This window comes from Stegodyphus dumicola, chromosome 4 (genome assembly GCF_044657685.1).
Source record: "Stegodyphus dumicola isolate Sdum_Otavi_A_Nest chromosome 4, ASM4465768v1".
In the NCBI taxonomy this organism is placed as follows: Eukaryota; Metazoa; Arthropoda; class Arachnida; order Araneae; family Eresidae; genus Stegodyphus; species Stegodyphus dumicola.
In genome coordinates this window covers 46,570,510-46,598,056 of record NC_140771.1, presented here as the reverse complement: position 1 = coordinate 46,598,056, position 27,547 = coordinate 46,570,510, and the positions used below count along the sequence as shown (strand labels likewise).

At 33.0% G+C, this 27,547-nt stretch overlaps 1 protein-coding gene across 4 annotated transcripts in view; it reads left to right on the top strand.

Moving 5' to 3' along the window:
- The window catches only part of LOC118182751 (maltase A2-like), a 682,214-nt gene that overhangs the window by 465,372 nt on the left and 189,295 nt on the right, over nucleotides 1–27,547 (top strand). For all 4 annotated transcript variants that reach the window (XM_085814806.1, XM_085814803.1, XM_085814804.1 and 1 more), the window contains one exon: nucleotides 6,357–6,995. In XM_085814806.1, the coding sequence (XP_085670932.1) occupies nucleotides 6,357–6,995 (639 nt within the window). The remainder of the gene's footprint in view (nucleotides 1–6,356; nucleotides 6,996–27,547) is intronic.

The window sequence follows — 27,547 nt, the reverse complement described above, 5'->3', positions numbered from 1 at the left end:
AATTTGTTCGTTAAACGAAGATATGTGATAAAAATGATTTAAACATTAAATTAAAACACATTAAACAGAATTTTGACCACATCGCAATGCATTGTAATCCACAAAGAATGTGTGTACGAAATTTGAATTCGATAGCTTTTGAGGAAGTAGAAAAGTTGAAAAAGTGGGGTGTAAATGCTCTTAACAATTTTACATTAAAATATAGCATTACAAACTACCGAAGAATTGAATTAGAATGTTATAAAGACGTCAATAATTTTCCATTTTGGTAATAATGGAAGATAATGCTTACATTGTGACCAAACGGCAGTATAACATTTTTAAACTTGCCATGAACAAGAAATTTGACACTTTTATGCTAATTTTCCATTTCATACATTGAACTCCAATACCTCAACGAAGATCAACGATTGCAATAGAATCTACATCCTGCTGGTCATGTTCTACCAATAAATCATCATAGCTCTTTGACAACCGTGGACGAGCCTCCATAGAATGTAGGGCGGAGAAGATCATTTGTCATCGATATTTTCCTCCTGCATCGTTGCCACCTGATGTACTCATAATGTCATCAAGAATTAAAGGAGGAGTTTTCGCTTTTCTGCCCAATCTACCTCTCTTTCCGCCACGTCAACTCATCGAGGATCACTTCCGATGCAACTTAAGACATAGTATTTAATTCAAGTAAAATTAATTTGTTTCTAGTATTCGAAAATTTTAAACGTTCGAGTTTAAAGCTCTACAGTGCAAAGCGATGTAACAATTCAGATATTAATGCAAAGTTACGAGATAAGTAGTTAACAGCATAAAAGCTAACTTTCCGTACTTATATATCTGTTGGCTGCTATGAATTAACTGCCGTTTGTGATTTATCACCTCCACAAGAACTTAATTATGCGGAAACTATAAAAGATATGTATACAAATGTCAGTTTGTATTAGCTTTTGATCAAATGGAAAGCCAGCAGGAGATTCATTTTTGCCTAAATTTTTGTAGACACTTATCCAGTGTCCTAAGGTTTTTAGACACTTATCAAGTTTAAACATACAAGAAGAAATAATCTAGAAATAAAGTGTTTTTTATTACTTCTAGCAGGATAGTTAAAAAACATTTGTCTCTCAAATATCTGCAATACCGGCTGATTATCAGAACTATGTACAAAGTAAGACAAAGAAGATTGTAATGACATTAAAAGATTTTTGGAAAGAAGTATCTCGTTCAGTTCATTGGGGCCACCGTGAATCTCGTTTATGTTCCCTGATTCCTAATATTTCTGCTCACCTAAAGGACGTCTGAAAAGACATAACGAACTTCCTCTTTTGCTCGACCTGTGTAAGTTCACCACGACCGTGTAGATCGTGTAAGATCATTTACAGTGATTTTGTTGACTGGTTTTCAGAAAGTTCGTCAGCAGAATACACATAATCTTTATTTAAATTAAAACAAAATCTTTTTTTGAATTAATGACTATTTGACTTAACACAAAATCTTAATTTGACTAATATGGTCATCTTCGAAATAACCACATTCATTTTCGGTAATGTAGTTTCAGTTATTGGAAGCGGCGCTGCAGGTCTAAATTTGATAGCTGCTTCGATTGCTTCATCTTACTAGTCCTGAGGTTTCTCACTTCTCGTTCACAAAATTCCGCCTTTGAAACTGGATTTTAATTTTTGGATACATTAAAAGGCCGCAGGATGTTGGAGTAGGCTAAAAGGGAAGGATATTCGATCATATTGCTTCCATGAAGGCATAATTATCCTTAGCAGATAGCGTTGTTTGCTTTGCAATAATCAAATAATCCAGTCAGACAAGGAGACTGAAATACGACTTACCAATAATTTATGAAACAATAACATCGTATGCGATAGAGCATTATCATAATACAAAATCGACGAACGTCCTCTGAATAACTGCGAGTCAGATACATCGTGTACGATCTCGTAGACTTCTTAAGGTATTCATAGGTGCATTTAGAAATTGCTCTTTTGAGAAGAATGCATGGTACACAATTCCAAGAATATAAAAAATTGGCAATGATTTTTATCTTGGATTTACCTTTTTGGGAATTCATGTGTTCCCGGTTTTCCTTTCATCTTTCGCTCTTTGCTCTGCGACTTCAATGTCAAATCGCATTTGCAAACCCAAGATTCAGTCATTATATATCCATCCAGCTACAATCTCTTTATTGAAAGCATCACGATTCGAAAAATCACAGCCTTCTTGATTTCTTCAGTTTCGGGCTTTGTAAACATTTTGTGGCTATTTGTGCACATAGTTTTCTCATCGCAGATTCGATATTAAAAGTTGTGGACACATGTTTTGTGTGTACAAACTTAACCTTCAAATATCGTTCCAGTTACATTTAATCAAACTGCACGCAAAGCAACATACGGGCAACGTTTTCGTCAATGACAGCAGTTGAAAGCTATTCTTCTTTCACATTATCAGTCACGAGTTCTCACCTCCGTTGAAATGTCTAACTCTCTTGAATAATGCTGACGCTACATCGTAGACTCCAGTATCAAAATTCTATGAATTTCTTTTAGATTCCTTTTAGGCTCGAATACAAATTACTTAGCAATTCGTAACTCCATTTTGTTCCCTATCTCAACGGAGCGCAAATAAACAGTTTTATAAAAAATCCGTTAACGGCATTACATACTTTTCACGAAGCAAAACTTGCAATAAAAGTAATGAACACACTGATCGTGTTTTCACTTTTCAGTATCGCGTTAGTGTCATCACATACAGAGAAATGAACGGACGATGAGATGTTTTCAATGTTTACAGTTTTGTTCTCTAACATCTTTCAGTTAAAAATAGATAAAATTTATGTTTTCAAAGGGATCTCCATAAAAGCACTTCTAATTCAACGGATATTGAAATGCATAATCTGTTTCAAAACTTTCACAAAATTCCTCTTCCATTCCATAATAGAACGTTTTCTTAAAGTTAAAACTTTAAGTATATAAATAAATTAACGTATTTCCATAGTTGATTCACTGGAAGGTTTACTCACCTGATGGGGAGACGTGATTGGTGATCACCAATCACGTCTTCCCGATCTTCTTACAAACACTTAACTTATTTGTGTAATGCTAATAACTGTATCGTAAACACTTCATATACTTGCCTTAGCATTTCAAGAATTTCAGTTCCATTTTCCCCCAAGTTTGGCAAGACATTTTGCGGTAACTAGTACCTTTATAGTAGATGTCGCTCAATATGATCACAGTTAATGTTATCACTCGGGCATTTTGATCGAATAGTCAAAGTCTCGTCCATTTATACGAAAACAGAGGAAAACACATCACTTATCGTGTTCAACAACTCAGTTAATTTTATCAAAATCTTTCAGAATGAATTTTTCAAACGGAAGTAAATTCTACAGATAAGATCAAAATAAATTTTAAGAAATCCCAAATGACTGGTAAATGTCACCGCATAATTTAGTAAGTTAATAAACTAGTTGAGTTTCATTCTACTCACCCGTTAAAATTTAGGCAAAAAAGCAATCTGTTGTTAGTTCGGCACAGAGTTTTAATACTTCTGTTGATTTCTAACACAATAAGGCACAGATTTCTTTTCTTCAAAGAGAAGAAGATGATAGAAGATATCTGCCAGGGGCTTTCTAAAATAAGTCCAAACACATCATGTATAAACTATTTGAAGAATGTAAAGATTAAACTGGTGAATTACGTATAAATTCTGATGTAAGGAAAGCCTTCCGAGTATTAAGATTAATAGTATAACATCGGTCAAATAATTTCTGTAAACATTAGACGCTTCAAAAATGAACTTTTTGCTAATGCTTACAGACAATCCACAAATACTGACTGCACAACTACTATTGCTGACTACCTACAACATTTTTATTCTCTTTTAAGTTATTATCACTTCAGATATAATAATTTAACTAAACAACAAAAGAAAGATAAAATTCTGAAAAGTTTCAGATTTTAATTACGTCCAAAGGGGCGTTTTTTAACATTTTGTCAGTTACCTTTATTTATTAAATATCACATTTTTTTCGCACTTAAACCATAAAATTTAGTTCAAGAGCAATATCACAAAATAGTTTTAAATTGAGCATAGCCTTTAGAATTTCAGATACAGAGTCTCTCGCACTGGAGATAAAATTTTTTTTTCTGTACAACGTTGCCATTTCTCGATTTGAAATCCTTGAGATTGATGAACACAAATTCGTTAAAGGTTTTCAAAATATGAAATTTATAATAAAACAAATTCCAAATTTCAAGTTTGAGCTTCCATATGGCCATATTCGCAGTAGGAATACGTCATTCAAAATTCGATGGCTCTATGTATCTATGTTTTATCACAATGCGAGAAACATACATACATTTATGCAGATTCTTCATTATTTAATTTTTTTCAAATATAATGCAGGACTATAATATTTGGTGGCAACAGTTTGAAAAGTGAAACGTACATTCATAGTGAACCAACGCAAATTCGCAAAACGAAAACAATAGTCCTTTAGGGAAAAAGGCCCTTTGGACTAATAAATATTTAAACAGAACCTAATTTGATGACAAAAGTAAACTTTTCACGAATTAATATACAAATAATGAAAACAATTCGCTTTTTGGCAGCACAATAATAGTCTCCCGTAATTATTTAAAACAATACTGAATTTAATTTTGATCGACGACTAGCTTAGTTTTCTCATTATTCTTCACTCTGTTCATATAAATTGATTTTAAATCTAACTTATCTCTACCATAAATGCTTTAAACTCCTAGTTACCGTTTACCTTACTTATAGAATCTAAAAATTCTAGGGATGGGAGCCATTGTAAAGTTTGATTTCTTTATTTGGTTACGGCAAAGTACTTGAGGGCTATCTGCCTAAGGGCAGGGAGTCCTTCACGGAACTATGTAAGGATACCATTCAGTAATAGGAATTAAATCAGTTGTTAGAATCTTTTAGTAAATTTTCGAGCCTCTTCTAAAGTCCTTAAATTTAATCTTAAGTTTTAAATTCTAAAGTCTTTAAATTTTTATTCTAAAGTTTTAAAATTTCCTACATCTTTCTCACCTGTGCTAGAGTCTTTAAATATAGCCTCTTATACACATAACTTTGTAACGAATGAATGTGATAAGCAAGACCAATAAAGTTACAAATCATTTTGCAGCTTTGTAGTATATAAAAAATATTACATTCCCTTGAAATTCTTCTGCACAGCAATGCTTTATACATAACGTTAAAACATTTGTACTAATTGCGCGTAAACTGACTACTATATGGAAAGTCGAATAGCAACACCTTTGACAACTAACAACTTGCCAAGTGCCTTCGATGTTAAATTAAATTTATACCTCGTGAATACAATATTCGCCAGGGAGGGCATGATAATGTCTCGTTAGCATAACGTAACGGAATGTAGCACAGTTTAAAAAGAGAAAAATAATCTCTAAATGCTTTTAGTATTAGTGCATCCTTTTATATTTTGGAATTGTTAGAATGATTTCTTTGCGCAAAATTGTTGCACTCGTTTGATTAAAATGCCTGCCAGACTATGTGCTATTCAAAGAACACTCCGAGTTCCAAAAATAGGCACTGAAATTCAAGCAAGACTTAACTGAAGATTTCAGTATTCATGGCTCTTAAATGGCGAAAATAAAACCTGTCGCCACTTGAGAGAAACTTGGAAACGGAAAAGAGACACTTTCAAAGAACTTGGAAGTTTCTAAAAAATTTTCTCTACAATTGTTATTAAGTACTTTGGATGTATTTTCTCAAAACATCTAGCAGACGTATAAGGATCAAAATTGGTAAATAAAATTCATAATATACGGTTTTGTTCTTTAGGCTATATGTAAGTTCGAAAAACTAAGATTCTAACATAAAGTAATACACTCTTTTCGTGTAAGAGGACATTAAAAAATTTTGCACGGAACTAGCGGGAGAAAGGCGGACTAGCGCGGAACTAGCGGGAGTGTTCTTTCCATATAATTTTAACAGATATTGAACTTCAAACCATGCACTGAAATTTTAGAGGTAATTAATTTGCTTATTTTTCACAACACATAAAAATGCAAAACTATTAGAAATGGATTTTAAAAAATTAAACATGGAAAATATGCTTTAATATAAAAAAAAGATAATTTTTACAGTTATTTACAGTTAGCCATTAGCCTTAATACCAATCTCATAATGCCGCCTTCCTCAGTCTCCGTTTATTTTCGAAGATTTATATCTTCTGTAATTTTCGTTTTGGTTTTCGTACATCTCGCACTTTTAAATATTTTTAATAATATTACATGATCCACGTTAAAACGTTTGACAGGTCATGCATTGGACAAACTTCTAACCTATCCCATATTTTTCAGGATCCACCAGAAATGGAAAGTTCTGAAGGGCCACCTCCGGAAGACTGGGAATTAACGCAAAGGACCTTCGGTGGACATTATGTCCTAAATTGGTCGAACTCCATGGTACAGCAAGAATATCAAAAAGCTCTCAGCTATTGGCTTGAGACAGGAGTAGATGGATTCTATATGAAACATATGGACAAAATGCACGTTCTCAATCTCCAGGACTTGCTTTTAATCATCCGCAAATGGAGGACTGTCTTAGACACACCTCCTTCTTCCCTTTGGATGCACCGGATAGCAAGGAAAGTCCTCATCGTTTCCGCAAAGTTTGCCGAAAGCCTCGCTGTAGATTTGACAATTCAAAAAGATCTTCTGAAGTACGTGGATCTCCTGGACTATCCTATTCTCGTAGGTAATGGAAAAGAAATGGCTGATGAAGTTACTGGATTAAAAAAGGTATCCAAATGGCCAAAGCACTTTCCCATGCCTATGTGGCATATGGGGAGTTCGGATACCTTTCGATTAGCTTCTAGGATAGAGCCAAAGTTCCACATGGCTGCTTTTTATCTATTGATGGCACTGCCCGGATGTAATTCTGTGTTTTACGGTGACGAGATTGGATTAAAGGACAGTTATGACGTATTCAGTGGTAGAGTGAGTATTTTCTTCATTACACTTTCAGACATTTTATTTTTATGAAGTTATGACATTTCTGTTTTAGAAGATTTATAAAGTGCTATAAAATTGCAACAATATAAGATCCAGAAATTCTTAATGTTACGTTCACTAAATTCACTGAAAATGCTTGTTGGGCAGTTCTACTTAAAATGTTATCTAATCACCATCAAAAATCCATAGTACACAAATGCTTTCTCCACGGCAATTGACACTTCAAGGAACATTGACAGAATGCATCTGTTATTAATTTGCCGCGTCTCGTTTCGAATGTTTGTCAAAAAAAAAAAAAAAAAAAAAAGAATTCGCAGCACTAGTTCGATAAAAGAAAACAGCAAAATAAGTGGGTGAGAAATTTAGGAAATGGTGGTCCAACAAGAATTGGTTTTCGCTCAAAGAAACTCATGCTGATTTGGTCACACCACTTTTGTAGAAGTTGCGACATCGTGCCAAATAATCAGGCAAAATTTTAATTACATCTATACAGAAGCACTCACTGTACTATCTTGGAGAACAACACTTCATACATTTCTTCATTAGAGATTATGTTAACGCTACTTGGCAGCCGCATTAAATTAGTACAAATATCCCTCACGCTGCATGATTTTTATCAATACTTATATAAACGGAACATTTTTGATGTAACAATTTTCAATTAAGATATGAAAATTAATGAATGAGAAAATAATAGATACAGCAAGTTATTTAATCTCAGGAACTTTAGTTTTCTTAAGTGGCAACACAGTGGCAAAATTTTATTTTAGCTGTCAGTCATATTTAAAGATTTCTCTCGATTAATATTAACTAAAATAAAAAGCTGAAAAAAAACTTTAATGAGAGTCATTTTTCACTCTTGAGGCTGAAGAAGAAATTTTTATTTAACCTTAACAACCAGGGTTGCAAATTTATCCAATGTACGCTGAATCTTGTTGCTATGGTATTGTTAACATTTCTCTTCACTAATTCATAGAACTCAAAATCACTTGAGATAAGCATGTTAAATGAAAGCACTTGAAATCGATTACAGAAAGTGTTTATAAATTTGATATTTCTTCATACTTACGAAATTCCTGCGTTTTTTCTAAATGGTTAAATAAAGGTAAGTATCCCAGGAGTAGAATCAATATTTATTTCTTCGGGTTACACTATATATTACTTTCAATTTTTGTAATTTCAGATATATTTCTTGTGAATTTTTAAATTTAATTAGTAATTTTCGTATTATTTATGAACTTTAGGATAAAGTTAACGAAATAAATAAAGGTTCTAGCAATTACGTTTCTATTTAATGGGCTGAAATAATGTTAATTTTTATAGTAAAATATTAAAAATCTACTCGTTATTTTAGGTGACTTCATCTGATTGTTTTGTAATACACGTTCCGGGGAGGATCTTTTACAGGATATTTGTGCATTTATAATTGGCACATTTTCGTGTAACGTTCAGGGGTATAAAGTTATCCAAAATTTTTCTCCTTTTTTTGATCGTAAAGATGTAGCTTTTACATAATCTTGCAAAATAAAATTTGACGAAAAAGTAATTTCAAGTGATATAACACGTTTGAAATTGCATGCATTTGTAAAAAATATTGCAAGATTATCTACTTCATTTTTTTGAGTACATGTATATCGGACGACAGAATACTGCGAATTAATATTGGCAAAGAGAATTTTATGTAAAGTAAACATCTATGTCTTCAAGTGAAATTTATTTTCATCTAAATAAAATTCGAATTGATATTGCGCAGAAAAACATTTGCTTTCAATTTTTCGCTCTGTACATGATGCGATTTTCAGATCGTTGGAAACTTTTAGATTGGAATAACGAAGAAATGTGTGTAGTAAAACTGCTTGATATGTAATATATTTTTTTTTATATTTTATATGCAAAAAATATGTTAAAGTACATTTTGTTAATACTTAAAAGCGAGTTAAGAGTTACATATAGTAATGTTTCTACACAGAGCTTTCATTTGGATGTATGAGTCTAGTATAGAGTCTTCAAAATTTGCTTAGATTTACATTATACATAAGTCTTTACAAAGGGTTTAGGGCCACTGTCAGGCTTGGTTTTCGAATTGTCTTTAAAGTTTTGTAATAAACTCAGATACTTTTAAACTTAATTGTTGTTTCAAAATACAGATAGAATTATAAATTTTTACTTAAACGCTTCTAAAAATTAAAAAATTTTAAATTAACCATAAATAAGCAAAACATTTTACGTAGACTATATTGCCGAAAAACGGCGATCCGAAAAATCTTCATATAAACACTTGTATTCATGTTACAACTCCAAAACTGCAAAAATGCTAATTGCAAATTCCGTATCATCGTGTCACGGATTCCATATCATTGTGTCAAATTCCATAATTATAGTACTAACTAAATGCAGGTATAAATGGGGCTACACAGCAGTTCTGCACATTTGGTAGTTCAAAGGTAGTTCCGCCGCACTAGCTATTAACTTCCACAGGAATTAGGATGGACTTCGGGAGGGAGGGAGTTTGAGGGTCTCCCGACCAATTTTTTCCATACCAGCAATCACTCCAGAGAACTTTCGGCTCGCTGTGTATTTTGAGTGCCTCCTTGCCGCACAGATAATATACACCTACAAACACCCATGCATTCCTTTGATTCAAACCCGAGCTCAACGGTACAGCAGCTAGGTTCATTTATATACCGCTCAGAGTGGCACTAACTAAATACAACAGTCAAAAAAAAAAAAAAAAAAAAAAAACAATGTATTTATTTTAACTTAAACTCTAAGCACATAATTAAAATAACTAAAAGAATTATTTTCCGCTTCTAGCTAGATTGCCAGAAAATAATGAATTAAACTACATCGAGAGTTGCTTAGCATAAACTAAGTCCAAACTACAATTATGGAGCGAATTATCGCTGTGTGTGAAAAGAATTGTAAAGTCTAAAGAAAGTTTAATAAACTTTTCTAGTAAATCAGAACTGAAACATAAATGCACGTTTCGAGCTTGACAGAATCGGCAAACCACTTGTGATGATGTAACTTAAAGTATATTAAATATGTAAAAAATTTCAAGATTTAAAACTAAGGGTACACAACACGAAGTTGGCTGAAACTTCTCACCGGCGAAACAGTTTAATTGTCGGCTACTCTAACACAGAGCCAAATAATTTAATCTTATCAGAGTTGGCTCGAGAGATAGTACAGTAACATGGCCTCTAGCCTCTTCGAGCCGGGTAGCGAAAACGCGCGCTTATCGCGGAGGCCGGCAGTGTCTTCCGCGAGCGTCTCTCCAGAGCCGGGGGCTTTTTTGCTACTAAGCCTAAATCCATGAAATTTCCGAAGTATCAACGCATTGTTTAATAATGCTCTATAGAGTATTTAAACGGCTTATGCTTTATAGATATTTATATATATATATACTTTAATTACCTTATTTCTTGTTTAAATGAATATTTTGCACATTTTATTTTAATTACTCACCATTTTATGACTTTTAACATTATACATCTGAAAATTAATATATTACTTAACATTCTCTTTTCGTATGAAAAATTTTAAAACAGGGATCTACACACAGTCCTACGTTACATTCCTTGAACTCGTAATAACTCATTTGCCGTTTTGGAGGATTTTTTCGGGAATGTGAACAAACGAAGCATCGTCGTCTCATTCTCTTCTCAGTATCTTCTCAACAAAGTTTTGGAAAATGTCTTTCAGTTAATCTTTCAGAATCAGTATCAGAATATCAGAATTTCAGAATCAATATCTGAAATATTTTGCATCATTTCTGCTATTTCATGCTCTGTTAAACATTTTCGACGCTTCGACATTGAAACGGTAAAAACAGAAAGAATTCACGTCTAACAAGATCTAATTATTTTCTAAAAACTGAACTGTAAACCGAAATACTCAACGCTTTAGCGCATATAAAACTTCTACTTACAATAAACAACTACCACATGCGAATAAAGTGCGATTTAAAGAGACGTCATAAATCACCCCATTCGGAAACATTTAGTTCCCCGTTTGTTTATATAATCAAAAACACGTGTATGTGAGTCATGCTTCTCTCATTTCGAGTAGAAGGTCTAATGTACATGTATCTGAAACCATATGGACATACAGTGCCATCTTGTGGCAGAAATTATAGTTTGAAAAACGTTCCAAGGTACTGGCACAAATACGTGACAGTCGGTAGTAAACGCAACAATACTCTGGCACGCCTGCGTGTCGGCCGGTAGATAAGTGTGTTCGTTGCTGGCACGTATACGTGACAGTCGGCGCGAAGGAGCTAGAGGCAGAAATACGCTCTGATTACAATCTGAAAACCTAACTGTAAATACGCTTAACCTGATTTGCATTCTGATAGGCAAACGGAAAGAAGAAGTGACAGTAAAGATCTAAATCATAATGAACTGAGTAGATTAATATAACACTACATACTTTCAAGTGAAAGTTTTAAATTCAGTTTTTAGCCAGGGGCAGTACCAGAATAACTTTAGCACGACAACTGAAGATGAAAAACTCTCTAGTAAATTTAAATTCTTATTCCTATTTAAAATTCATCTCATTTTCATATTTTGATAAGTTAAACAAAACGGTGAAAATGAAGGACGGGTCTAAACATATGAAATGATGGGTTAGTTAAAATAAACCTTATGCATTTAGAGACAAACATCACAAGGAGAGAGTCGTTTCGAGTAAGTCCCTTATATTTTATTTCCATTCTTTATGAACACTATTTTATTGGTCCCAATCAAAAGAATTAAATTTTTACTTGAGTAATTCGTCAAGAATGAATCACAAAGAATCTACGATAATCCAGAGTCAGCTTAAACGTTCTCCAATTAACATTTAAATAAGTATTATTGTTGAACACAGATCTGCAAATTACTGAATAAAGCATAAAAAATATACTAATATACTCCAAGTGCTAAAACTTTTAAATACGTTTGGCAGACAACTTACGTAGGACTGTAATTCATATGTGCACATTCTACTAAATTAAATATAATCAATAACATAGTTGATACATAGGTTGAGTGAATTGAGTTAATGGGTTAAAAACAAGTGGAAATTTAGACACAGCACAAGAGTTTCTACGTATAATTAATTTAAGTACTTAGAAGTTTATACAATTTAAGATTCTAGTACAATATAACAATAGTAGTAATGTACTTAAAGTTCTCATTGTTAAAACTTTGCGTAATAATTAAGGTCTGAATAGAGCCAAGCTTAATTACCATACTATCAAAATAAGGGAAATGAATTTGGGAAAGGAAGATTTAATGCCAGCAGAGAGCGATGGAGAAATAGGGCATTCATGGACAACCGTACATTTTTGTTATGTTTCATGTTTATGTTTTCGGGTGTGTAACCAGCCCATACTTCAGTGATACAGAATGCGTAGGCACACGTGCGGTTTTTAATGGCGTACATGTGGAAACGGATTTTGAAGAGCATATGTCTCCGCATGAATAACCAGTTATGTTATGTTTAAGTGTACGAGTATTTTACTTCAAAATATATTAGAAATGCAGCTTAAGTTTCTTCAAATTAATAAAAATGACTTAAAAATCTTATAAGTTATTTACTTCCACTTTTCCGCATGCTTCGTTGTGTAACTGAAGGCAACCTTGACGCGTTCCGGAGATCTGGAGTTCGAATCCCGGAGAGGGCATTGCACATTTTTCACGTTCCTGCATCGAAGTAACCTAATGACTCTATAAACTATAGCCAGTATCGTCAAATAAACTTGTATTCTTTGAATCTAAAATGAAACATATTGTGTTGCCCTCAGCATCAGCATGCCTCATAAATTGAGCCTTGTATGCGCAGAAGTGGTCTTCCTTATATTCACGAAGAAAAGCACTGCAATGGAGAAAGAGGTTTCCTGACTAATTTAAAAACTATAAAAATAATTTTGCGAATTGCTTCGAGTTAATTTAATAATTCTATACATAAAAAATAACGTGCAGAACCTTTTATTGTCTCCTCATGAAAAACAGTAAAACTGAAAATTTTCCAATTAATGCAAATTAAGTAGCGTAGCTCTATTACATAAGAATCGCAATCCTTTAAAAAAAAGCTGGCACCACAAAAAATACAAGAAAACCTTTTCATTTTTTTTTTCATTTATAATACATCCTCTGCAGATATTCTTTGCGGATAATCGTATGCGGTAATTTATATTTCTTAGTGGAATTATATTGGTAGCGTAGCAACGCAAATACGTTACAATAAGTATTTATAAATTCAAGGTAGCCGCCATGATTGTGGACCGTATCTGTTACTCCAGTCTAATTACTACGTAAAGCAAGATTTAGTTTCCGCTGCTGGAAAGGTTTAAAAGGAACAAATACGTATTTTTAGTCTGACTCATTCTTTATAGCCCAGGAGCATCGAATGCGGTTTCTGAATTTGCACCCAAAATACCACGAAGAATGTTAGTGGAGTATCTCATTTTTTTCAACCTGTGCAAATAAATAGCAGAAGAATATCTTGCTGACAAATTTGACTTGAATTTAACTTCAAACATACATAAGGATCACAAACATCCAAGCCTCAGCTGGGCTTCGAACCTAGTTCTTTCGGTCCGTTAGCGGTCAATGTAATTTGCTTATAGCGATTGGAGGGCTTGGAATTCTTTATGCTATAACATTAGGTAAGATTTATTGAAAAGCATTCTTAAAAAAGATGGCAGACATATTTGCAGTATGGGCATATCTATTCCGGAAGTTGGATAGAGGTGCCATCTGTCACATTGCTGAACTCGGATTCGAGTCCCGGAGAAGGAAAGGATTTTTATAGTTGTATATCTCTCCTCCTCACGGGTGCAATATTGGTCTGCAAACTGCGGTGTACTTTGCTCAACATTATCGGCGATGAGAGAGATAAATGATTGTTGGGTTGTTCCAGTGTCGACCCATGAATATCAACCTCGCTGCATGTTTTTAGAGGAAACTGCATATTTAAAAGTGTTTCGTCAGGGAATGGAAAGCTTAAAATTTAGCACATATGAATTATATTACATGTATTTTAAATAAAACGTAGCCAGATTCTCTAAATAGTGCACTTGAGAGTGATAATGGGTAGGAAGTATATTTTCTGGTTTCTGTTTTAAAAACCATGTTTCTATCCAATTAAACTGATCTAATCTTTCGTTTTTTAAAATAATTTTCGAATGCAAGTTTTCAGAAACCCACAGCAGATTTCTTTATTTGTCCCTTTCCTCAAAAAACAAGTTGATAATCGACAAAAAACGTTTTTGGGGGGAAAGGGATGGTTTTGCAACTCCTTCTAACATCAACAAATGTAAGAAGGAAGAATTCTGGTACGGACTGCAGGGAACCTGTGCTTAAAACCCTTTTGTCAAACTCCCTTCCTGAAATGCAAAACGATATTTGTTGCAAGCAGTGTTTCGTTAGGGAAAGATAGATGATGCAACTTTGTATTTCCCAAAAGAAACTTGCTTTATCTAAATATTTATATTCAAGCACTGATCCAAACTTTTCTTGGACAAAGGATATCTCTGATTCAACATGAAAAGCAATAGAACGGATGTATACGTATGTGCACAGAGAAGAAAGAAAGAATGATATTTTTCAGTGGGGGAGGGGGCATTGCTTTAGAGCAGTTCTTCAAAGACTTTTCTGTGACCCGAATAAAACTCGTAACTTTCGCATAATCAGCATCGCCGCTTTGTTTAGTAAGTTATCAGTTTTTAATCTTTTTTACTTTTGTTCTTTGTTGGGGAAAACGCGCTTGTAATTACATCACTAAAATTATTAATTCCATATGCTTTATGTTCACTGATTTACCCTGTGTTCAGGGATTTAAGAACAAATGAGTGCTTAAGAACTATTAAAAGTTATTATTTAATCGAAAATCCGTGTTGATTTAATTTGAAACATTACATATATTAAATCATGATTAAAGTTTTTTTTTTTTTTTCATTCAGCATTTTTCCAGTTCTTTCATGTTTCATTTGCTACGCAATAAAAATATCACTTAAAACGTTTAATGTAGGATCGCTTCCCATCTACATGATACATTTCCTGTGGAACCAAACAAGCAGAAGTTAAATCAAATATATCATCGAATTAGTATTAAATAGTGGTTTGGTTGGTTTATTTGATTATAACAAAGCACTCGAGAGTTATCTGCTTACGTGGAGGACTCTCTAAAGTATAGTGCTTTTCTACAATCGAATCTTTGTTGTGAATGCAACATAGCGCAATAGCAATGTAAATGATAAATGAAATTTTCTTTGAGCAGTTAAGGATAAATTAAATCGAAGGCTGTATTGAAAGATCGCATGTTTAAATAAGCATCTTTAGCTTAATAATAATTTATAGAATTTAAGTAGACAGCCTCCCAAAACACCAACTGTAGTTTTATCTTCCGTTCTGCAGACGACGTTCTGTTACCAAACGAATGGTAATGAATGATGAGCGATGACTCATTGCAATGAACTACACGTTTTCTACCAATGGGAAAAAAAATTCAACGTTTCTTCCATCGAATAACTATGACCTTAACCACTAAGCATTCATTTTAAATCATTGAATATTCTCTGAAGATATTTCAAATTTTATTGCAATAAAAATAAACTTCTTTAACTTAAAAAAGTAGCATTCTCGAATTAATCCGGAAACGCGTTATGGACGGCATAAAGATATTCTAATATTGCGTAAATTTATAAAAATCAACATACTGATTTAAGAGACTACGAATTGCATGACAATGTAACTCGAGGAAAGGAAAAATGTTTTGCTAGAGTTAAAAAAAATACTAGTTCACCATTTTCACCGATAGATGACAACGTAACGCAATAACCCTAAATGTCGATATCAAAATAACAATAAAATAATAATAAATAATTTCTTTCGTTGCAAATATCCTGAATAGTTAGTTTTGTACATTTACATTCGTTTTATACATAACAGTGATATATTTCGAATGCAAGCAGTTGCGCGATTACAAGGGACTGAACAGTATTCTATAATTGCTTAAGGATTCGTTGTTAAAGTGATCAAATAGTTAAATGAAAAATACTGGAACTAAGAAACCTGGAACAGTTAATTTATTTACGCATGTTTGCATATTTATTTTCACTGACAATTGGTTTAGAAACCAATGCATTTTTTACTGTTTCACACGCATCTAATCCTTTTTACTTCCTTGAACGAACTAAAAATGAAGTATTGTAATCGCGAAAAATTTGGTTTCCTACTTCAACGAAAATATTTATTTTGACCGCTATCGAATGCAATTTAATGATGTTTTTGCGTGAGATCGCTACGTAAGGACAGAATAAAGCACGCTTTTTCCCCAAACGAATCATAAAACTGATTTAAAATGGATTCAAAAGAGTTTCTTTCGTAGTGTCTGTACGTACGTGCCCGTGCGCACATACGTATGTATACATGTATCTCGCATAACTCAAAGCTGAATAGCCTCAGAACGTTGAAATTTTCTATGTGGGACTACTATAATATGTAAATGAGCACCTCCCTTTTTGGTTGACATCTGCTGCACCAAAACTATATAAATATATATATAATTAAAGTAATAAGTATTTAAGACATAAAGTAAGAAATTTAGAACTAATATTTCACAAAAACCAGAAATTGAAATTTATAATTAATAAATTTCAAATAATCATATAAATCGAAAATAACTAGGCATGTTTGCGTTTTGCTTTCAAAAGAACTATTTTGTAAATATATATAAATATATATATATATGCACTCTGTTACTCGGCTCAGTGAGCTCAATTTCTGTATTCTCATGTGTTTGTAAATTGTGCATTTTTCTCTTAAAAAATGGTTGAATTGTTTGTTCTTATCTTCCGGTTAAGGTTTTTATGCCATTAGTGAACTTGCATGTTATGGTTGTAGAATTATTAACGACTTAAAAGTTGTTTATGTACGTCTGAGCCTAATTTTTTTAACATAGCAGCCATATTTATTTACATTTGAAATAGGCAGAATAGTGGATTTGTTGCCAATCTAGAGAAACTAAGCTTCGCAACAACAAAGTAACGTCTTCTTTTTATTATTGCGAATTAAATTGTGCTTAATCCTTTCTGGAGTTATCATTTAAGTTATTAAATTATCTCATATATTGACTCAGCATAGAGTCCGTAAGAAAGTAAATCAGTTTCTACGCCTCCTTTGTCTTTTTGCCGAATGAGAGCAAAAGTAAACGTTCAGTTTTGTGCATCGAAAAATCTGTCTTTTTGCCCTCTGGCCGAATTGCTTGTTTCTGCGTAGAAACTGTAATTTTAATTTTAATTTTTTAAACTGTATTTGGTGTTTTATGTTTTTCTATATCTTATGTTCTTCTATATGTGTATCTAAAATTTTAATGAAGATAGTTTGTGTTTTTATTATCTTTGCCTTCCCGCGAGGTGAGAACTGAATTAATTGAACGAAAAATGCATCTCTAATGAAATTAGAGGAAATAGGTGTTTCATTTTAGCAGAAAATACTGTCGCCAGTCTGTTTCGAACAGAGCAGAATGTTTATGAATAGCGCATGCGTATTAGGTAAGCAGTGCTAAATCGTCTGTGAAAAACTGTTTATTTTTGATTTGTTCACTTTCTTTTATATATCGTTTTAGATTTATTATAGTATTTGAATAGAACATATGGCAACGACTGGAAAATGCTTTAGGTGATATTTTTTTTTCAGTCTGAGTTATAAAATAAATGAGATGTAACACTGTTAAATGAACCTAACGCCAGAGTATCGCTATGGTAAATAAATATAGTAAATTTTAAAAAGTGCATTTATTCTATTGCGGTTTATGCGTTATCGACGAAGTAGATTTAATTCAATTCAATAAGTTTAAATGAAATGCAGGAAAAAGTGCTTATAATTTAATATTCCGTACAAAGAAGTCATGTGGTGTACACATCAGATTTTTTAATTTTACTTTATGATCAACTTTCGCTTTTCTCAAGTGCGTTTGGTTGCACAGCAAATGTATATAATCCATGTGCTATATTAATTTGTAATTTTCTTACTTTGCTTCATAATCAAAGGAAGTAATTTACAAAATATAGTATTGCGTAAATATAGGAACTTATCAGGCATTAATATTATAAATATATACCATTCATGTATCAATGCAGAAACACACATTTTATTTGAATTCAGAGAAGCAAATGCCCCTTTTGTTTGTACTCCATTATGATTGCTCATCATTGCTATCATCGTCATCAGATTACAATTGGATTATTATGTAAGATAAGAATCATATAAATTAAAATAATAACTTTAATTTGTGATAGTCTCTTAGTGTTCCTTTTGGATTTTTTGTTTCTCTGGTTCCACCCAAAAATTTCTTACTAATAATCAACAAGTAAGCCTCCAATTTTTTACCGAAATGAATAGCGAAGGTATGAAATGCGTGGGAATGGGAATGGGAGAAGTGAAACAGGATAAATCAAATTTCAAAGCTGCATATACATTGTGAGACTTGGTGAAAAGATTATACGAAGATTAAATAGTAAATAAATAAAAATAAATAAAATTAATGATTGCGCAATGATTGCAATTTCTTTTTGTGCACTTCTCTGTTTACAACATTCAAATTATATCATATATACACTTTTACAAAAATAAATGAATGAATAAAAGTAAGCATTATGGAGAAAGTAGCTGGTTTTATTGAAATTAAGTATGCGTAAATCTCATACGCAGATAATGAAATGAGTAAAGGTTCAAGGCCATAGGCCATAGTGGCTAGTTACTGCACATTGAAAGTTAATAATAATAAACAGTAACATTTCTTGGCGGCGATGCATGCTTGTAAACATTCTGGTAAGAAGCGAAATTAATTTGATTCTGCGATACATTCTGCCAGGCATTCTATTCTTGTTTCAAATCTGCGACAGTCTGGGCTGCTCGAATGTGATAACCTACCATATGCCATACATGTTCGACTGGTGAAAAGGCCTGGTGACTTTGCCGGCAAAAAGATGGTACCAAAATATTCGAAAACAGTCCAGTGATATGGAAATTATATGGTGCCTAGCATTATCATGTTGGAAAATGGCTTCATGATGACGTGCTATGAAGTGTACCGCAAAAAGCCGCAAAATTTCATTAACATGTCGCTGCGCTGTTAAAGTTGTATGTAGGTTGAATAGAGTTAACTTGGTATCGTTAGACATAGCGCCTCCTACCGTCACGCCAGAGTAATAGCTGTGTGTCTTTGTAAAATAAAGGGTGAGAGGAACGGCTGGCCCTAGCACTCCACACACGGATTTGACGGCCATCTGCTCTGAGACTGAAGAGGGATTTATCGCTGAGGATTATGCAATACTATTCATCTGGCAGCCATGATGGTAGCCTATGATACCACTCTAGATGACTCTGCCGATGTTGTATTGTAGATGACCATTCATGTATCAAAGCAGATGCTTTACGGGCCGTTGTGACCGCAATCCCGCCTCAGCGAGCGAAACTCCGCCGAGCGAAAATATGGAATTTGGTCATATGGAATTTGGTGGTGGTATGGAAGAGCCTGTAGCACAATCATCCGATCTCATTGGCATTCGCTTCACCTTTGCTTTCTGAGCCTTGATTCTGCCGATTAGTATCTTGCAGCAGCCGTTTCTGTACGTGTAGTTATGATTAGCTGTTGCTTCTGTTGCTCGATATGATTAGTCCTCATCAATGTATCCCTACTGTGCGAAATTTTTCAAAGTCGTCCAGTTGTCTATAAAGTCTTCGACAACATAGTAACGTCATTATTGAATGTGTCGCCAGGAAACTGCAACGCCGACAACGAGTAAAGATAAACCGTCTGTAACTATTACCTATTTTATGTAATGGTAGCTGAGCAGTAGAAACGCGAGCTATGACCGAAGTTAACATTCATTAGCCTTGAAAATTTAATCATTGCATACTTGGTATGAAATAATTTGCATACAAAAGTTCGAGATGATCAGATTATTTTTAAGGGTACTTCTTCTGTTGGGGAGAGGGGGGCAAGAGTGTGTATTTATATGTATATTGCTTTAAAAAAACACAAGAACATCTGAATATTATTATTATTCCTATCCTATCATTATTATTACTTACTGTTATTATTATTACTATTATTACTTACTAATCTTATTATTATTACAAAAACCAGGAAGCATTATTATAATTATTATGCATGAATCATTGTAAAATTATTATTATTAATATTATTTCGAACGTTTTCATTTTTATGGTGTAATTTGTGCCGCATATGTACTTCAGAAAATAGAGTGATGTAAACATGCAACTTACAGACGCTCTCATCTGAATTAAAATGAACAGAAATCATATTAATAATATTTTCAGGATATTTTTAGTGATTCTTATAATAGAGGTGCAGGTAGCGGAAGTTTTTTATGTAAAGTAGTAGTTACCTATCTTACAAAAGTACTATTAAAGTTTCCTAACTGATATTGTGCTGAGCATTAAAAACAAAAATTACTCGTAATATAATGATGAAACTCTTAACAAAATGTGGATTGGATATGCTTATGTATCTTTTTTTGATTTCTTTCATTTTTCCTACACAATTATGTTAAATTTACAACAATAACTTTCTGCAGATTATGCTGATAATCAGGTTATATGCGTGAGTCCAAATATGGAATTCAAAGTCTAAACTCAAACATTCTACTTTGCTTTTCAAATATTTACCAGATTCGTTCCTGCAGCGATTTCCCACGAGAATGAAGCTCTCAAATAGCAAGTGACGTGAACAAATGCATCACGGACGACGACGAACTTCAGTTTCAATCGTGCTTGCAGCGTTGAATTAAAATTCCATACTTTTCTCCCGAAATCAAACATTGTGGAACTTCAGTAAATACGAGGAATAAACTTTTGAAGTGATTCTTTGCGTGAACTTCTTCTTCCTGCTCCGCCACTCTCACTTTTTCCCCTTCAAAATCCGATGCCCGGAAACGAAATTTTGGAGAACTCGGTTCTTTAGAATTTGTTCCCAACACTTCTTCCGCCTATGAAATAGTTGATATTTTATATTATGTTATGTTCGATCGCACTTTAATGCAAGCAGATGACGACGTATTGAATATTTTCATCACATTGATGAATGTGAATATGAGACTTAAATTTTAAATGACAAGTAAATGTATATTTTTATTAAGAGTTCATAATTAATTGCTCAATGTTCAGATAAAATTAGTGTGAAAAAAATGTGCAATGTAATACCCAAAATCAAAAATCTACCAGCTTTCGTAACAACTAAAGTTTCAAGGATATATATGTATACTTTTCTCGTCACAAATACGATACTCCAGTTTGAACCAATTAGGGTTATTATTTACATGAGGACGTTTTCCAAATTTGAACACATCCAAATTTAAACAGAGATTTCGGCAAAGATTTAAATCATAACAAAAGCTCTGAAGACTGAAAAAGTCTATTTTTAGTCTTCTGAAATATTTGTTTGGCAAATGTTTCTCTGAAGAATGAAAAATGTAGAAATAAATTTCTGCACTTTTTAATAAATTAATTTTTCGTTTTCTGTTTACTTGTTTTCCTTGAACGTTTTCCCGAAATTAACAATAAATGTTATGAATCCGTAAGTTTAAGTTATAAGGTATTTTTCCCGCCTTCCTACCGTGCCTTCGTGGTGTAGTGGCTCTGCACGTTGGGCCGGTATCCGGAGATTCGCGGTTCGATTCCCGGCGAAGGCGATTGTACATTTTTCATCTCTCCGGCTTTTCCAAAAAATACCTAATGTCTCTACAATGTTTTAAATGTTAAAAAATTAAGCAAAAAGTAGATTTAGGTCAAGTGCATATTTTAAATAAAATTCTATCGATTTAATGGCGAACTAACACATCCCCCTTCTTCATGAGAACATAAGAAATCCTGCTGTAACTAATTTAAGAAAGTTATTGTGGTTATCTTTCATATCAAAGCAGTCATAATTCTCTCTCGCTTTCCCATGTTACTTCCTTGTACGGACCTGTTGTTGTTGTTATTTTCCTCATAGCGGGCATTAGATATTTTAGGCTTTTACGACTACTAAAGATCGCGGAAGCAGTGGTTATTTTATCACAGAGACAAGGTCATTTTATTAGGCGATTACTGATACCTCCTGTGAAGGGACAGGCAACATATATCCACGCCTTCTCCGGGATTTGAACACGGGTCCTATGGTACATCCTTGTACGAAGTAAAAGAAGTATTATACTCGAGAAAAATTTAAGGTATCACATTTCGACGAAAATATCTATTTTATCTACTTTCGAAGCCATTTGAAGGATATTTATGCATGGCATCTGTATGTACGGAGAGAATAAAGCACTCTTTTTCCCAAAACGGATTTAAAATTGATTCAGAAGGGATGTCTTTTTTTCCTGACGTCTATACAGACTTGGACTATACGTATAGATGCATCTCGCATAACTCATAAACAATTAGCCGTAGATATCTGAAGTTTTGTATATGAGACTGCTATATTATCTAGTTATTCACCCTCCTTTCTTACTGCAATCACCTGTACAAAAAGCATATATATATATATATATATATATATATATATATATATATATATGCTTTTCGTACAGGTGAATGAAAAACAGAGTTCACGAGCCAGTATATATATACTTCCTTACGCGGCTCGTGAACTCTGTTTTTCATTCTTATATGTTGGTAAATTTGGCATTTTTTTGCTTCCAACGTGATTGAATTATTTTATTCTCAGGCTTCGTTTAAGGGTTTTATACCTTACTCAATATGCGTACATTAGTTGTAGAATTGTGGTGACAAGCCTAACGTGTCGGCTATTTGTTTACATTTTAAACTCTTCGTAGTATAGTGAATTAAGTACGTTTGTGCATCGACTTCAGTGTCTTTTTGCCCAGTGGGGCCACAAACTATTTTAATGTTAGTGCACCAAAACGTTTGTCTTTCTACCAATTTGCTAAATTGCTTATTTTTGCATAAAAATTCTAATTTTAATTGCACAATTTTTTAAACTTTTTAAACTGAATTTCGTGTTTTATGTTTTTTTGTATTTTGGAATTTTTCGTGTTTGTAATATCCCAGCTGAAATAGAGTCCAGTCCCAAGCTAGAATACTGAAGAACTGCATAGCGGCTATTCGCTGAATTCTTGTGCGTAGCAAATCCAAAGAAGGGTTAACATATCCTTATATTCTAACTCAAAATGAATTAGCAGATGGCCCCTCTTGGGCGTACAAGAAGCCTCCACTTGGGCTATAACTCAAAATAGGAAATATAAAGTTAACTAATAATAAACTGAATAAATCCGTCGAAGCTACACAGAATCAACTCGCATAGTTGTCCTTACTAAAGGCTCACCGGTATATACCAGCAGGCACATATTAGGGACAGCCGTAGGAAAGCAAACTTAGGCTAATAGTAACAACATAGCCTAAGGCAGAACATGCTCTCCTACTGAAGTCACTCAAATGTTAACTTAAATACCTGTTTCTACCTTATTTACATAAATTGCAATCCTGAAAACTAATTCCAGCAGGGAAATGTGGGTGAGAAACTTCAAGGTAAAGGAAAGGCTTGTTCCAAAATAAAAATAACTAATAGAAAATTAAACTAATCCTACAAGTTTTTAAGTATTTTTGCCATGCCGCGAATTGAGAACTGAATTGATTTAATGAGAAATGTATCTCTAAAGAAATTCGAGGAAATAAGTTGAAATGAAGTGCAGCAAAAAATATTTATAATTTAATAGGCCATATACGTCATGTGGTGTCCACGTTAGATTTTTACCGTTAATAAATTTTTCGAGTTCTCAGATTTCAATTTCTGTCAAAAAAATAGGAATTCATTCCTTAATAACAGTCTTTCCGATTTTATAGCACATCTTGCAGTACGATTCGCGGCCAAACTAAAAGAGTGTTAAAATTCTGTGTTAAGAAATCATTATACTATATCCAAAAAAGAGAAGAACATAAAATGCCAATCGTTATTCATATTTCGTCTTTTTCTGAGTTTGGTTCTGTTAAAATTTTTGATAAAATTCCGGCAACAACTGAAAAAGATTTTTCTTGAAGCCTTTGTAATCATATACGTAATTAGTATTAAATAACATTAGTTAATTAATTAGGTAACTAACTATTAAATGATGATTCAGAATAATTTTAAGTTCATATCTGTTTTCTTTTAACATTTTCAAAATTCTAATATTGTATTTTGCCTTTAGCTTTTTGTTCAATCAATGGCGCTGTGTTAATTTTCTGTACGATCCCTTTGTATTCTTTTCTATCAAAGTAGTAAGATTTCGTCAGTTGCCTTATCAGTTATTCTTCGAAATCGGCTAGATGTTATTTAAACGCTACTCTAATCTAAGTTTGTTTTTTGACCCATTGTGTTTCTGTTTAACGCTGGCAAGTCACCCTCTGTTTTCCTTAGTTTTAAACTAGAAAAAAGCAAAATTTTACGTCGATATACTCATATTTAAAAAGATTTTCATTTGTTTTATTAATTAAATGTTTTTCCCAGTGATGGGCAGTAGCCATCATAGGCGTTGTCCCTTACTAAGGCCAGAAACGTTGGTCATGTTATTGTGGAGGCTCCTAACAGGTGAACCACCGTTTCCTCCTATGAAGAGCAGACAATTTACATTCATGCTTTTTAAAGTAGAACCTGGGCCTTTCAGTTCGGTAGTCACTAACCACTTTCCTGCCTGGGCGACTCAATTAAAAATATAATCTAAAATTTTCTCTGCATAATGGAGCTCCTGCTTAAAGGTTCCGTCGTCTTTTTATGCGGCACTTTAAGGTAATGAGTGCTTCTATTAAGGTAAAATCTAGTTTTCTTAAGGGAAGGCGTACCATAATTCCAGAGATTCTTGTAAAAGCCTTTTTTCTGGCCAGCAAAGGCCGGTTTGCAGAACGATTCCGCAACTTTACAACAGACCATTGGTATGAAGAATTCCATTAGATATGATCAATGGACAATTTCCAAGTCCCTCAGATCATGTGAAGCGACAGATGCTATTCGATAGAGTTCATATCTAAACACTCTCTGAAGAACAGCAATTTCTTAACTACTGTGTGTTACGCAGAATAATAAATAAAATGCAGTTATAACCAATTATAATAACAATTAACTATGATAAAGGTCCATAGTGTGAACGTTTTATATAATAATATATTTGGAAATAGTCTGTGGGTGATGTGTCGTTCCAAAGCCAGTTTCAAAGTAAATGATATCTAGGTAAGAATATCCATCAGTTTTATAGAGATTATTTTACTACGGAGCAAAGTAATATAAAACTAACGTTTTAGTATGCTATTCTTTCTATGATCTGCTAATCTTTCAGAAACGTTTTATGTTTTACTGAATAGAAGAACGTAGAGGAGGCCAAATGTAGATGAACGTATGATGTGTTCAAAACGTTTGCAGCTTAGGTGCAATCCATATCGAGAAAACTAACTAAATAAAAAGACCGAATTGTTTGAATACTGTTTGCACTTTTTAATGTCCCTGAGAGTTGCAGCGAGAATATTTAATTTATGTCTATAAGAAGCAGTGATTTTGACTGTAGCGTTAACTGTGCAAATATAGCTCTACTAGCCATGTAACAATTTGCAAAACAATATTACCCAACGACAGTGACCTTGAATAAATTATATATCTTGTTCATTAGATAGATTTCTGTACCCAACTCGCTGAAAGCGATTTTGCTGTAATATATAAAAATCTCTAGTCTACGAACAAAACTAACGCCTTTAATTTAGTACAGCTTGAGACAGTAAAGATAGATGAATAATTTGCAACTGAAGGAAAACGGTATTGTTCTGCGCTTGTTGTATGTGTCATTCTCTCTCCGAAAAGAGTTTTTCTTTTTTGTGTATATAAGAAAGAGAAAGAGATAGATACCACATTTGCACGCAATGTAAACTAAAGATTCCGGGTTACCAAAGACAAATGTGCAATAAATAACATAGCGTGTGACTGAATTTCTAAAAGTTGGAGAGTGTTGAGAAAGAAAACGTTAAAATTCCTCCCGGAGGAAACTGCAGCGCGCGCGAATTTAATTAAAGTTTGTTTTTTGAAGAATGGCTTCATAAAGCGGGAGAAGTCTGTAAAATTTGATTATACTGTTAAAATTTACTGAGTAACGAAGGCAGTTTTATTTTATTTAGTCCGTTTCCTCGAGCGCAAAACGCGACGATGGAATTTCTTTCGAAGCCTTCCAGGTTTTAAATTTGGCGACAAAAGCATTCCTAATGAAGTTTGACTATGTAGTGTTTAGAGAGATCAAACTTAAATTTACTGCGAAAGGAAAGAGTTAACAAAACAGCAAGGAGGCATTTTATTCGATATCGTTAATTTAATTTCGTTCACCAAGAGTAAAGCTCTTGAACTAAAATGTATTCTTTTTTACTATTTTCTTTTTCTTATCGTTAGCTTTTCTTAAGGATTAATCATGCATAACATTTATCCGAATAATTCAATGATCGAGCAATGAAATGTATCTGTGCACAGATGAATTTGTTGCTTTCCTGAAAATGAATCGGAAATTGAAAGGTTAATCGGGAAGCTTATTGTATGAGGTTCTTCCTAAAATTAATAATACATATGTTGCTATTTAAAAAATAAAACACGATTACATAAAAATTTAATGCCTAGCTCATAAAATTTTTTAATAACGTAAAGAAAATTATGAATAGTGTGAAGTTAAATAAACCTCATTTCCATGATCAGGAATCATCAAAAGAATGTCGTCATAAAAAATAGTTTTAATTTTAATAAAAATATTTTCCGAACTTATATTTTACCAATTTAATCAACAAGCGCTATCCAAAAATTTGAAATAACATTTATTAATTAAATTTTTCAAAAAAAAATGAATTAAATTTATTAATTGAATTGTAATTAAATTTAATCTGATTTAATGGTGAAATTTAACAGCAATAAAGCACTCTGGTGCGATAAGATGAGATCATTTTCTTTCTTTCTTCTAAATTTTATTTATTTAGTACCTGTTACTCTACATTCGCGTTTTAAAACTTCATGCCATATATTTACAACGTTTTACGCTAATTTCGTGTTTTATGAATTATATTTTTCACTCCGATATTAATTAACTAATTTCTGTTAAAATTTTCAGTAAAGTTTTCTCAAACTTTTACAAGCTTCAGGACGCCTTCGATAGAAATAAATTTAGTTGATTAAATGTTTCTAACTGCAAACACTTAAATTATTTATGAGATTAAGAACTGGGGCATAAGTTCTTTTCGGGAAAAACTTTTATGATGAACGATATCAGTGTAATTTTGAATAAACCTCCATACAGATTCTTAGATTTTTAGAAACTTCTATTGAAAAAATGCTTTGAATATTTTTGATGAACTATATCAAATTCCTTTCTTCTGTATATTTCTTGGTTAAACCTGTTGGTTTATTTTTCAAGCTATAAGCAGTTTCGAAACTTTCATATTGCATAATGCATTAACTACAAGTATTATTTACTGCACCTGTTTTCCTTAATATGATTTGTCTCGGGCAAGCAAATTCAAGGCACGTACTTT